The sequence below is a fragment of the Lipophrys pholis genome (genome assembly GCF_963383615.2).
Source record: "Lipophrys pholis genome assembly, chromosome: 23".
Classification (NCBI taxonomy): Eukaryota; Metazoa; Chordata; class Actinopteri; order Blenniiformes; family Blenniidae; genus Lipophrys; species Lipophrys pholis.
Genome location: NC_137645.1, coordinates 6102731 through 6116905, shown reverse-complemented (window position 1 = coordinate 6116905; position 14175 = coordinate 6102731). Strand labels below are relative to the sequence as shown.

The window sequence follows — 14175 nt, the reverse complement described above, 5'->3', positions numbered from 1 at the left end:
CTAGAATTAATAAAACAAACCAAAAAATGCTTTAAAATGTGTGTGTGTGTGGTGTGGGGTGGGTGGGTGGGGGGGGGGGGGCATCTGCTGAAAAAGAGCCACCTATGAAATCAACAGCTGAGAATATCATGGACTATTTACCACCCTAATTTGAAATTGAAAATTCATAAATGCAACTAAAGACACCGTTTATGTTCATATATCAAAATCATAGAAACCTTTAAAAGCTGTATCAGCCTCATTTTAGAGGTTAAACATGTTTTGTGGCCCCAGTTGAACTTGATTTGGTGGAAAGTGACCAAAACTGCTCTTTTTTGTCACAAAGGTTGCAGACCCCTGGTAAAGTGTGTCCCCAACTCCCAGAGCTTGGCACTTCCCGCCGTTTTTATTTTGTAGGCTCCAGCCGGAAGTCGATGCGTCCCATCGCGGTTTGTTTGACTACGGAGCCAAAATCGCCTTACGCGTTGACTTCAGTGCTTTTTCCATGTCTGCGGGATTTTGTTTCAGCAAGCGCGGCGGGAGAAGAGTCGGAGGGAACTAGAGCGGATTTTTCCTCGTGAAACTAGTGACATTTTGGAGGAAACTGGCCTCCCCTGTCGGTTTTTAGCCCGCACATCGTCTCTCCGGTGAGTTGCCTCTCCCTAAAAAAAAAAAAAAAAAAAGATGAGCCCCTTCAAGTTTTGATGCCATCGCGGATATCCTCGTGTTCGACACTTTCCGCTCATTTAAAGCCCTCAAACTGGCAGGTATCGTCCTTTAAAAGGCTTTAACTCGTCGAGTTGAGTGTTTCTTTGAGTTGTTTGCGGGTTTTAAAGGCGTGAAAGCTTGAGAAGTGAGTCTCGTCCCGTTATGTAGACTACACCCACCGTTTGAATGTGGCAGCTCCCAACGGTTCACTGCTTCTATTTTCATCTTTCAACAGCCGAAATTTTATTATTCTGCCTTTAAAAAAAAAACATGCATTTTTTTCCCGGTAAATATTCATGTTGACGTTTTTATTTTCGTGGTTTTGTTGCGCCATGCTGTGTGTAACGTGTGTAACCTAACAGCTGTTCTCTATTTGTTTAATTGTGGTTAAATTATAGTTTAACGGAAGAGGGTTTATCTTAATGCACACTACAAAACCACAGCTCCTGTCTTCAGCTTATTTTCTATATGCCTCTTATATTACTTCTCCAGTTAATACCAACGATACACAATGGATCAAAATTTGGAAATATAACTAATTTATATCTGTAAATATGAAATCTCACTTTTCACGTACACAAAGCTTTAAATCCACGATCCTCGTTATTGGCAGAATGTGTCATTGCATTTTGTTATTTACATCTTGCACCTCTTTCTTTTTTTGCAGAACAGCAGATATCAACTCCCTTCTTTTTTTTAATGTAGGATTAGAGTTTTCTCAGCTGGATTGGCTCTGACCATTCAAATATATGCATTCAGAAGGCAGGTAACTGAAAGAAAGTTGTCAAATCAGGCTTTTTCCAGTTCCTTGGAGCTCACAGGCTTGATTCCTGGGACTTGCTGTCACTGTGGACTACATAGTTTGAGAAACCCCTTTCAGTGTCGCGTTACAGTTCAACAGAGGTCATTACCAAACTATTTTGGGCTTGTGTTTGGTGTAAGGTGCACCTGGTTGCTGTGACATAAATGTTTCAGGAAACATGGTGGGAAAGAAGTTAATAAAAAAATCAATGGGAAAACTCTAAGTTTAAATTGAATCGACTTTGGCTGTTATGAGCTCAATGAAAAGTCAATGATGTTGGGCTCAACGAGAAAGCGATCGATCACGGTTGGCTTCATTTGGTATATTAATGATTGCTGAGGCCGTGGGCTAAATTGGGGGGAGCAATGAGAAACTGATTCAGCTACTCGTCATGTTTGATCCACCAAACGGTTTATTTCTTTCACTTTCAGGTCCAGTGAAACGATTGTTTGCCGTCCTGTGACGGAGTTTTCTTCTCAGCTGTCGGGTGAAAGGAGGAGAGGAAGCGACGATGCCGAAACCGGTAAGAACCTCCAAAAAGGCTCGTGGTAGTTGGCATACAGCTGTATCGCATGCAGCGAAGTGACAGTGTTGCCCCCCCCCCAACTCTGCTCTGCTGCTCCCACTCCTCATACTTTCCTTTTACAAGTAAACAACAGGCAGTCTGAAGTGAGCAGCCGGGCCCACAGGCCCCGCCGCTGCAACACTGCTGCCATTGTTGCAGAAAGGGTGGAGAGAATGCCAGAGTCCCGGGATGTTCGCAGCGCCGAAACAAAACCAATTTGATGCAGCCGTCTACTTCCCACTGCTGTCGTGCCGCTTTTCCTCATCGTCAAGAGAGTCGAGGAGAATCTATGAATGAGCCTGGGAGCGTTGGATGTTCTACAGTTGCACAAGATCAGAACTGAGAGAATGAAAATGTCAATAGTTTAACAAAACAAAACCCTTGACTACTGAAAATGACTACAATCTCAACGTATTTTAATGAAACCTTCTACAAAATACAGTGAAATGTCCAAAAAAAAACCCTTTCTCCTACAGGTGATGCATTATGGGTGTTTTCACACTCTGACAACGTGGCTTTGAGGCTCATGGTTGGTTGTTCTCTTCCGTGGCAGCATCACCGATATCTCAGCTCGGGTCTCGGTGTCGTGTTTTGTCTGTGACACATAAGAAATTGGTTAGAATTCTGTGATTTTCTGTGAAATGTTTACAGTTTTCTTGGTGGGTTGGAGCCTCTTGCGGGCCTTATGTTTGATGATTGGAGGAGCCACCCGGTGTGTTTAACAGCCTCACAGACCGCCGATCATTGTGATGCTGTCACTGATTGTGCTTCTTTTTCCAATATCAACATTAGAGCAACTTCTTCTGTCCTCAGATGAACTCTACTCTTGGTGTTCAGCCAGTGTGATGATTTAGATCAGGGATGTTAAACATAAATTTCTTTAGAGTAGCGACACTGAGACCCGAGCTGAGACGTCGCTGATGCTGCCATGAAAGCCGGCTACCTCGTTACTATCAAACTATCCTCAGAGCCATGGTGTCAGGGTGTAACAACGTGCATAAGGCAACAACGTTTGAAGTTTTTTTTTAGACATTTCACTGTATTTTGCCGCAGAGGGTTTCTTTAAAATGGGCTTTATGTTGAGATTGTAGTCATTTTCAGTAGTAATTGTTCGGTTTACACAGGTATCAGTTCTGGTGTGTACATTGAGCATTCTCACTGTCCAATTGAAGATTTAGTTTTAGCTCAAGGCATCCCTCTGCAGTGTAAAGATGTTTACTGCACTGCAGCACTTTCATGTTAAACTTTTAAGTTAAAGTTGCAGCTTTGGGCTTCAAAGCAACGGCACAACAGAAGCACATCTCCTGTCCCGTTGTTGACATGGTGTGTTTGTGTGTCCGGCTGGAGAGGGGACGTCCAGACGCTGATGTCATCATCCACTTCCCCCTCTTGTCCTCCAGATCACCGGGGCAGCGTCCCAAAAAAACAGCTCCCGGGACAGCCGAGCAAGGCTCGTGTCACAGACGATATCTGACAAAGAAAAGTACAGCTTGTCGCAGCGAGGCACTGCCATAATAAACAGAGGAAGCGGGGTCGGGGTCAGCTACTGTCACGCTTCGAAACTTGCACGTAAAGAGCATTTTCAAAGTGCTGAAAGTGAACTTGTTTATGTTAAGGAGTTCATATTAAACAGAATCAGTCTCTGGACTGGTATTCAATCAGATACGACAGTCCCAAAGTCTCGCTGCGGTGTGTTTTGACTGGAGGTGTCTTCTCTGTTTTTAAGTCGGTCAAGGCCGCGGCAGAGTGTTTAAAGGGCCCGGTGGGCCGGGAGGGGAGGATAATTACGAGGCGATAGGAAGAGGACTCTGCTGGCTTCCCCGCTTGTGGCTGTTTTCCTGTCGGCTGGAGGAGGAGGGGGCTCGCTGTGTGCTTCGGGGGCCAGATCTGTGTCAACATCCTGGCTCAGTGCAAGAGAAGGGCCAGCTTGTCCAAATGAATCTCACCAGATCGCTGCAGGAACTTCAAGGAATGGCAAAAAAAGAAAAGCTGCAGAAAAAAACAACTTTGTGTCAGTGCGAGACCTGACTAGACGTTGGGTAATACGGTGAATGTAAACATTTGTAGTTCGTGGTCATTATCTGCTCTCTCCGCTCAACATGTCTCCTTCACTCTGCAGGGGGGTTAATCAGAGGGACCGGCAGTTGCTCAGATCCCAGCAGGCCAGATTAGCAGCTCTTCTGATCGAAGCATGGATGTGTGTGTGTGTGTGTGTGTGTGTGTCTGTTTTAAGACCTCACCCAGCAAAGCTTCTCTAAACAGCTTACAGCCACTAAACAGCTGCACATTTAACAAGGGGCCAGTCTGAGGGACAACTCGTCTTTGTCGTTGAAATGGAGAGGGGGGATTTAGAGACACTCCAATATAAAGAATTAAAATGCTGCTGGATTTGTTAACACTTCTACGCTCGTGCCGTCAGTTCATGTTCTACACCGTACTCGAGAATATTCGAATTTTGTAGTTGGTCACAATTTAGTTTTAAAAATGATGAAACCAGTTTCTGGATCCTCTGATGGGTTTACAGGTAGATATTCGATTGATCTGATGTTAGTCTTTCTGTTATTATAAGATCCGTCTTGTGTCCACTCACATTGAAAACAAAGTGTCGTTTAGCGTCAAACTTGTAAAAGTCACTCGTCTACAACGTTTCTGTCGTCCAAGTGTGTGATTAGCTGTGTCAGTGCCCCGGCATGTTGTCGTCTCTCGTCTCCTCCCCCCGCTCCCTACAGGACGGAGCAGATTAACTGACCGTCTGGTCCATGCAGACTCCAGCTCTCCCCAGTCTGGGCCATTAATGCAGAAACGAAGGCCGACTTGCTCACAGCTGATCGCCGATACCATGCGAGTCTCGTACAAACCCGAGGAGAGGCAGTCGCTTGCAAACTGCAGCTCAGCGCCTCCCGTTTCCTGAATCAACGACTCCTGGCCTCGATTCTTCACAGATCATAAGCTGATGAACCTTGTACAGATTTTCTGGCGGATGTGTCAACGAGTTTTTGCCTTCACCGATGGCACAGCTCCGTGGATGAGTTCACAACTTTAGGTGACTCATGAGAGGGTTGTTTCACAGAGTAGCACGGGCTGCAGCCGATGATTATCCTGCTGTAGAAACCCACTATCAGGATGTCGGCAGTAAGTCAACAGATGTACTGAAAACCCCCTTTAGGCGTTTGTGTGACTAAACCTCATATGTCCCGGGCAAACGCAGGACCGCTCCACACAAATCCTCAAAGTATTTTAGCCACAAACTCACTGCACCAGTTATGTAGCCGAGCTCTAATTCTTCCCTCAGTGAAACCATATTTTCCACCCTTCCAGATACAAATTGGTACTCTGACTTGATGTGGGCTGAAATATGAGTGCAAGATCTTCACGAGAGGCAACAAGTTTGCCATGCAGGGTTTAGCTTGGATGAACCAAAAATATTCTCTCTGTTGCACACACTGAATCAGCTGAAAGTTGACCCGGACTGGAGTCTGAACAATCACTGAGTCGGTCCATCTCCTCTGGGGAAGTTTATTCACTTTTTCCAACCAAGTTAGTTTTCCTCGAGCAGACTAGATGATGATGTGTGATGCGGTTTAGTCGTGTTAAACCAGTAGCGATGCAGCACAAGTCATGCCTGGGATCAATAGCGTGGAGAAAGTGCTTCAACTTTTCATGTGTAATTATTGATGAGACGCACTGTGGCCTAAGCTCCATGTGGCACAGCAAAGTGCAGCGATGTGTGTGTGTGTGTAGAGCCACAACTTTCATGCATTATTCATTGCAGGGATATTTAGTGGGGTCGACGCAGTTCGAGTAAAAAAAAAAAAAAAAGTAGAAGTGAGGAAATGCAAAGTAAGTATTTTTGAGGTTTTGTCTATAATTGCAGAGGAAGGGAAGGTTTATTGCCTCCATTCCTTTTTTTCTTTTCAGCTTGCCTTTTTGTTCTTTCCTTCCCTTTTGTGCCGTTGACTCATCTTCTTTAACTTTGCTGTCACTCGATCTCCACGGTGTCACACAACAGGTCATCTCCCTCGCTTCCTGTTGGAGTTGCTCTGTAAACTCCCCTCTCTCTCTGTCTTGTGGTGCCGTTGAGCAGCGCTGAAGCAGCTCGCTGCTCGGTGTGTGAGGAAGGATGCCGGATGCCTCGGGGGTCAGCGTTGCTCTGCTCCGTGCCATCAGCTGCCGCTAGGCCCGCTGCCAGCGCTGCTCAACAAGGCACCAGCCAATGACTGCGCTGCATCCTCCGCTCCACCCGCGGCCCGCCAGCTTGGCCTGGCAGAGCGCGGAGAGTAGGACGGACACAGTCGAACATGCTGCTCACATACACAGCAAACAGTCCACCATTGTCTTCTGGAGACGGTCTTTGACGACCAGTATTAATTTTTTTTTTTTTTAATTTCATGAATCTTGAGTAATGTCTGAATTTAAAATAAAAAAAATCCGTCTGACAGTTTTGTCGACATTGTAATTCAGTATGCTGGAAGAGGAAGTTAGCAGGGCAGGGTGAGGGTTCAAATGCATAAAACGCCTGAATCGAGCAGGTTGCAGTTTCTGTGGTGTGTGTGTGGTAACCGGAAGCCTGTAGTATAAAGGAACACATGTGAAAGAGGCCGGCAGGAGTTTGCAGCTAACGAGTAATACTATTGTTAAACGAGCATCTTGGTTGTTGGATCTCTGTATAACATTCAACATTAAAACTACATTCCTGTTTGGTATCCATTGGTGAAATTCTTGTACTGTACAACACTTGCAAACAGATGAAAATGGCCTCGCTGGATTGATCTGCATGATGCAAAAATACTGTGAGAGCATTGAAGAAACAAGAAGCACGCATGCGATGTACAAAACAATCAAAACCAACCAACTTCTTTCCAGATCAACGTCCGTGTGACCACCATGGATGCAGAGCTGGAGTTTGCTATCCAGCCTAACACCACAGGGAAGCAGCTCTTCGACCAGGTGAGAGGGTTCACGTTGTTGCTCTCCAGCAAGGCAGGAAGAGTGTTTATTAATGAACACCTCTCTTGATTTCCTCTCAGGTGGTGAAGACTGTGGGTCTGCGGGAGGTCTGGTTCTTCGGCCTGCAGTATGTGGACAGTAAAGGCTACACCACTTGGTTGAAACTAAATAAGAAGGTCGGAATCACAATAATGTAGTAGATAATTCTTACACTTGCCCACAATGTGTCAGTCTGTTTGTGTGCAATCTGCCTGGGAGCAGCGCTGCGGTCTGGACTCTTGGATGGTTTCATTCAACAGGCTTCCTTCCTGTCAGGCGAACACGCCCTCCGGCCTCAACACCTCCACAATTCAGCACATTTGTGTGTCTTCGAGTGCACACAACACAAAATCCCCACACACTCCACAAGCTTGAAGCAGCGCGATTAAATATTTTGCAGAAAGGCAGCAGTGAAACTGCGACAAGAACTTCCCGTGAAGTGAAAGTACTGTGAAGCCGTTCCGTGTCGAGGACCGCGGCGGGCCAGCGCAGGGCTGTCAGCTTGATTCATGACAGGATTTCTGCTCACAAGTGCTTCTCCAGTGGAAACTATTTTCTGTGTGTGTCTCTGGGCGTCGACTGCACATATGTGCAGCCCACCCAACCAACACATGTGAATAGATATTAAAAGAAGTTTGGACTGACTTTTAGATTAAGATGCTTGTTAAGTGTTAGAGTGGACACAAAACGAGACCTGCGCACACATTCTAAAACTACAACTAAATCTGTGTTTTCTTTTTAAATCTGATGGAAAATGTCTGATGGGCTGGTATTGGATGGATATCTAATGACAAGGCTCTCTCTCTCTCTCTCTCCAGGTGACCCAGCAAGATGTGAAGAAAGAAAACCCTCTGCAGTTTAAGTTCAGAGCTAAGTTCTTCCCAGAGGACGTCTCAGAGGAACTGATCCAAGAGATCACCCAGAGACTTTTCTTCTTGCAGGTAATGATGCTGATAATGTCCTCGTCCCACGTTTCTGGACAGGTTCAAATCACAAGCTGTGCATCAACACCGTTTTTCCTGTAAGGTAAAAGAGGCCATCCTGAACGACGAGAACTACTGTCCTCCGGAAACGGCCGTGCTGCTCGCGTCATACGCCGTCCAGGCCAAATATGGCGACTACAACAAAGATGCCCACAAAGCTGGATACCTCACTCACGACAGACTGCTGCCTCAAAGGTACACGGATGATTTCAGGGCACGATGAGGCTTCAGACATGAGTTTTTAAATCCCTGCTGGAGTTTCTTGCAAATTCAGCTCTTTATTAACATTCCTTCAGGTGAACGTCACTGTTGTTGGGTTTCTGTGCACAGAGTCCTGGAGCAGCACAAGCTGACGAAGGAGCAATGGGAGGACCGGATACAGACTTGGCATGAAGAACACAGAGGAATGCTCAGGTGTGTGTCGAGCGCCGAGAATCACCGTCTCGTCTCGCACTTTTTGTTTCAGTGGGCGTGTTTGGACTGGCTCTGTCATGTTGGATAAGTGGATCCCTACATGGAATCTTTATTATTTAGATGCCCTCTCACTTGATATTATTTAATTTATTTCATTTTCCTATTGTAAATTTAGTTTATCGTATTTCTTAAACCACATTTTTGTTGTTTTCTCATATTTTTCCAGAGAGGACTCGATGATGGAGTACCTAAAGATTGCACAGGACTTGGAGATGTACGGAGTGAACTACTTTGAGATTAAAAACAAGAAGGGCACGCAGCTGTGGCTGGGCGTGGACGCTCTCGGACTCAACATCTACGAACACGAGGACAAGTAATGTAGCTCTCTCAAATCCTCGGCTGTCAAAATGTTTTTCTGTTGCCCCAGTGTCTTTCTTTTACTTATGTAGAAAATTACAAATTAAACTAAATTTAGTTTGTTAGATTACGTAGCTTTAATTGATTTGAAAATCAGACCATTCAGTAGAAAAGTCTCACTGTGATATAGTCGTATACAATACAGTTTGTGGTATAAATCTTCCAGTTCAGGTGAAGGGGTTAGATTCGTATCATGTTCAGTAAGTTTAGAAGCAAATATATTTTTAGACTTGAAAACTGAGGGAAAGGTGGCGAAAGGAAGACCGTCGGAGAGTCTTTGCTGTCCTGTCGTGTCAGTGATTTATTGAACACTCCTTCTAGCCTTTCCTTGCTCCTCTTGAACTGGTTTGCCTCCATGTGTGTCTTTATCTTGGGTCATTCCAGCTGCTGCTCGGCTGACAGTGAAAGGAAACGACAAAGATGGCGATAAAAGATTATCAATGAATCGTTTGTTTGTGTCCCATTCCTCTCGATTCTGCTCCTGATCAGGAAGCGCTGCCTGTCGTATTTGTTCCTTCTCTTTCTCGCCGCTCCCCACCTTACAAAAACCCAGAAAGTTAACGGAAAGACTTATCAGTGTCATCACTTCCTGTCAGGTGGTGTGTGTTTATGTGTGCATACGAGGCACCATCTGCTGGCTGAATTGAATAAAACATGCAGAAGCATCTCTAACTTCATTGTGATTTTTCTCTGCAGGTTGACACCAAAGATTGGTTTTCCCTGGAGTGAGATCCGAAACATTTCCTTCAACGACAAGAAGTTTGTAATCAAACCCATCGACAAGAAAGCGCCCGTGAGTGTTGCATCGACTCACGAGACGCCACCTTCAGTGTGCGGACTGTCGTTTTCAAATCTCTTCTTCTTATCCTGGGTAGGACTTTGTGTTTTACGCCCCGCGGCTGCGCATCAACAAACGTATCTTGGCATTGTGTATGGGGAACCACGAGTTGTACATGAGGAGGAGGAAGCCCGACACCATCGAGGTGCAGCAGATGAAGGCTCAAGCCCGCGAGGAGAAGCACCACAAACAGAGGGAGAGGTAAAATACAACAAGTAGGGTGGTGTTGTGCAGCCTGTCCACTAGAGGGCGCACTTGTTTCTCGTACACATTCTGCTCAGTTCATTCAGAACTGCTCCAGATGTCTTGTCTTTAACTCTTCTGAAACAATGTGCATTCAAATCGTTCCAGGGCTGAGCTAGAGAATGAGAAGAAGAAGCGCGAGCACGCCGAGAAGGAGAAGGAGAGGATAGAGCGAGAGAAAGACGAGCTCATGGAGAGACTGAGACAGATCGAAGAGCAGACGATGAAGGCTCAGAGAGGTACTGGCTTTGTTTTTCATCCTCTCGTCCAGTCACTCACTATTTAAAACCTAATAAAAAAAACTAAACAAGTGTTAATTGTTTTTTCCGGCTGCTCTCCAACAGAGCTTGAAGAACAGACACGCCGGGCCATGGAGCTGGACCAGGAGCGGAAGAGAGCGAGGGAGGAGGCAGAGCGTCTGGAGAGAGAGAGACGGGCGGCCGAGGAGGCCAAATCCGAGCTGGCCAAACAGGCTGCGGACCAGCAGAAAACCCAAGAACAGCTGGTGCGTTTCACACCGTTTGACTTCTGTCTGTCGTCACTCATTCACAGTTTTAGAACTTTAAGCCGTTTTTCCCGCACGCATTAATACACGATCTGTCGCAGGCTGCCGAGCTGGCCGAGTTCACAGCAAAGATTGCTCTTCTTGAAGATGCCAAGAGGAAGAAGGAAGACGAAGCCAACGAGTGGCAGCACAAGGTACCGCAGCGTCCGTCAGCCTTAAAACCTTCGGTCTGTCGCTCTGTCAAACGTGACGTCCGACTCTCCTCCTCGCCCGCAGGCTCTGTCTGCCCAGGAGGACCTGGAGAAGACCAAGGTGGAGTTGAAGTCCGCCATGACGACGGTGACGACGCATGCCGAGAGCGAGCACGACGAGCAGGACGAGAACCACGCGGAGGCCAGCGCCGAGCTCTCCAACGAGGGCGTCAGCCAGCTCGACCTTCGCAGCGAAGAGGAGCGTGTCACCGAAGCCCAGAAGAACGAGAGAGTCAAGAAGCAGCTGCAGGTGAGCGCGAGTGGCAGGAAGAAACGGGAACCTGCGGCTAAACTCCACCTCCTGGTCTACATTTTACTTTCGGGGCTATTTAACACTATTCTCATAATTCAATGTAGATGAATTTCAGGTAAGAGAGATGCGAGTCTCGCAAATGACAACCAGATTGTATGATTCTCTAACAGCAGTTTTGTTGCACAGAAGACAGACCAGCCAGCCAATTTCAAGTCAGGGTAAGATGAGGCACTTTCTTCCTTCAACTCCAGCTTTCCGGAGGAGTTGGTGTGCTGGCTCAGACAGTCGCCCGGCTTTCAAATAAAACCGATAAGATCCAACTTAACACGATTCACACTTCCTGCAGACGTAAGCTCGGCTACTGTATGGGTCAGGACTGAAGCTATGGCAAGAAGGATTCAAGAGTTAAACAACGTGAAATGAAGAAAAAAGAAAGCAGCTGTGAGCTTGAATTTGCTTCCCTCAGACACAGTGCTGAGGAAACAGGCTTTGGAGGAACTCCTGCTTCTCTAAGTGGAACAAAACCATTTTTCAGTGATCTGGAAGGACGGGATTATACCCTGATAGTTGGATGTGGCTTTGCATTATTCAGATTCATTTACTTTGGTACAGTTCCTGCTTTTCCTCCGCCGGTGATCTTTCCTTTTCTGGCCTGCATCTTTTCCACAAGCCACGGCGTTTCTGTTGTTTGTGCTCGCTTCTTTGCCACTTTTGTTTCCGTCCTGCTGAACCCCTTCCTCCCTCTCTCTCTCCCTCTCTCTTTCTCTCTCTCTCTCTCTCTCCTCTCCGCTCTCTCAGACATTAAGTTCAGAGTTGGCCCAGGCGAGGGACGAGACCAAGAAGACGCAGAACGACGTGCTGCACGCGGAGAACGTGAAAGCCGGCCGAGACAAATACAAAACTCTGCGCCAGATCCGACAGGGCAACACGAAGCAGCGCATTGATGAGTTTGAGTCTATGTGAGGGCGTCACCTGAACTTTGAGTTAAACGGCTGCTTGAGTTTCATGGACAGATGCTGCCGTCCTTCTAATCCCACTGAATCCCCCTCAACCTCCCCGGGCAGCAAGCTAAAGAAACCTTCTCATCAAACTTTGCCAAAGTCCTGCCCCACATCTCCTCTGTGATATTCTGGATTTCTCTGCACACCAATCTGAACAAACCCTCATCAACTGCAGCGAGGAGCGCCTGGAAAACCAAAACGGCAATAATTGGATATTTGTTTTTTTGTTTGTTTTTTTGTTTGTTTGACTCAAAACAGCCATAGAAGGCTACTTTTTGTTGTTTTGCTTAATGACTTGTGAAGCTTTAGTATGATTCCATGTGTTCAGTTTAAGACGACCTGATTTTAAGAAGCCCTTTCCCTCTACTTCTGTTTGGCTTCTTTTAACGACGATGCCCTTCTTTTTTTTCTCTTTCTTTTTTAAATTGTCTGTCAGAACACATCGAGGGTCGGTTTGTTCCCGCGCTATGAGTTTCCATCCCGTGTGACTTCGCATTGAAAGGTATCACAAAGTCGACATGCCAATAGACTTCACTCACTTAAACAGAGACAAAACTCCAGCACGTTCTAGAAAGAGAATCTATTCTGTGAATCGAATTGAATTGACCCTCGTAGGGGAACGAGCCACCCAGCTTGTCACGTGGCAGGTTTTGACAAACGAATGTAGCACAGGTAACAAAGGGAAAGTTTTTTTTTTCTTCATCTTCTTAAACATGCAGAGGTCAAAGGTTAGAAAATTATCAGCTTGTGCCACATGAGCTGTCACCCTCAAAAAGTATTATAAAGATAAGCTAACTGCTCAGAGTGGAGGTAAATGTCTGCGTTACCCGGTTCCAGACTCGTGTTTGATTTCAAGTCGCCACAGATGGTTTTCTCTGCCTGCCGGCTCACGGAGGAATGCAGGCTGACGGACGGACAGACGGGTCAACGCTGAGTCTGAGCCGTTTGTCTCTCTGTCCAGCTGTTCGTAGTGTTTATTGTGTGTGTGTGGATGTGTGTGTGTGTGTGTGTGAGGATGTGGAAGCCGGGCACCTCTCTGGCCGGGGGAGCTTATGAAAACATCAGTCCCGACCCGGAACAAATGTCTACCTCAGTAATATTGGCAGTGGTGACCGACAGTCAAACACTCTGGTTGTGATTCCCCTCACCTCTGCCTTTCTAAAAACAAAACAAAAAAAAGCTCATGGTTTTACTTGGTAGCTGTTACATTTTGGGCATTTTTGCTCGATTTCTCACATTTAAAGCCAGTTTTATGCAGCAGTCTGTCCTGGCTTTGCGTCGCGGTCCCACAAAGGAAAGTCCTAAATACTGAAGAAAGTGAGCTGCTGCAGCCGGAGCCATCAGAACAGACGTGCCCTGCGTGCAGAGTATTTTTTTAAAGAAGCTGGTAGGTCAGTTTGTCTTTGTCTGACGGCGTCCTGCGAGTGTCTGGTGGCAGCGGATCGACCTGCAGTCAAGACCTCTTTTTAAAAAATTAAAGTCTCCAGTGTGATATAATTAAAATGGCCTTAAATGTCTTTGCCGTCATAATGGAGTCCAATTTCTTCCCCTGAAAATATAGAAATTCACATAAAACAAGACAACAAATCTGAAATATGTTCCAGGGTGCGTTTTTGAAATAAGTGAACATGAAGTTTCTGTTTTTTTAATTAACAATATAATAAATGTATGTGATTTATTTTGCTCATCCTTGACAGCTGGTGTAGGTTCATGTTTTTTTAATAGTTGAGTTTTATAGACACTGAAGCCTGCCTTTTGTGTTTCACTTCAGTGTGCGTTTAGTATTATATTTGCCATAGCAAGTGAGGGGAAAATAAACAATCCTTGTGCTTCCAGCTCATATTTTTTGTATCTTCTTTAAAGGCCCTAAACTAGCTGAACATATCGCTGTATCGGACGGCTTCATTCAAGGAGGAGAACCGTTTAATAGACCGTGCTCGGCCTCCAATGACGCCGGTGTCTATGACGATACCCATTCTGGCACCAGCTGTCGGTTTGCTTTGCTTTTTCTGTATTTTTTTTTTTTAAATTTTTCTTATGTTGTCGCTCGTTTTCGTTAAGCTAGAGGGCACAGGATGGTCGCAGTCCATTTCATTGGTTCACAAATAAAAGTTTTAAATTTTGACTTTGTTCAGTTTGGGTTATTTGGTGACTGATGTCGTGGCCTGGCCACGTCTCTTCAGGTTGTGTATTAAATCACAGCTTGAATAAGGTGGTAAAATGCATCTTA

General features: G+C 45.8%; 1 protein-coding gene across 4 annotated transcripts; it reads left to right on the top strand.

The window, feature by feature from the left end:
- The first annotated feature begins 415 nt into the window (after positions 1 to 415).
- Positions 416 to 14069, top strand: LOC308127525 (radixin-like). Of its 4 annotated transcripts, none has more exons than XM_080492632.1 (16): positions 416 to 626; positions 1921 to 2012; positions 6918 to 7001; positions 7082 to 7177; positions 7859 to 7981; positions 8067 to 8218; positions 8354 to 8437; positions 8664 to 8810; positions 9551 to 9647; positions 9730 to 9893; positions 10044 to 10174; positions 10280 to 10440; positions 10542 to 10634; positions 10717 to 10941; positions 11134 to 11162; positions 11743 to 11870. In XM_080492632.1, the coding sequence occupies exons 2-16, from the start codon at positions 2001 to 2003 to the stop codon at positions 11747 to 11749; spliced, it is 1605 nt and encodes a 534-aa protein (XP_080348758.1). In that variant the 5' UTR covers positions 416 to 626; positions 1921 to 2000; the 3' UTR covers positions 11750 to 11870. The 4 variants fall into 4 exon arrangements, with proteins under 4 accessions (XP_080348758.1, XP_080348757.1, XP_080348755.1 ...); XM_080492631.1 differs by having other exon boundaries at positions 11131 to 11162; XM_080492629.1 differs by lacking the exon at positions 11134 to 11162 and having other exon boundaries at positions 11743 to 14069.
- The last annotated feature ends 106 nt before the right edge of the window (positions 14070 to 14175 follow it).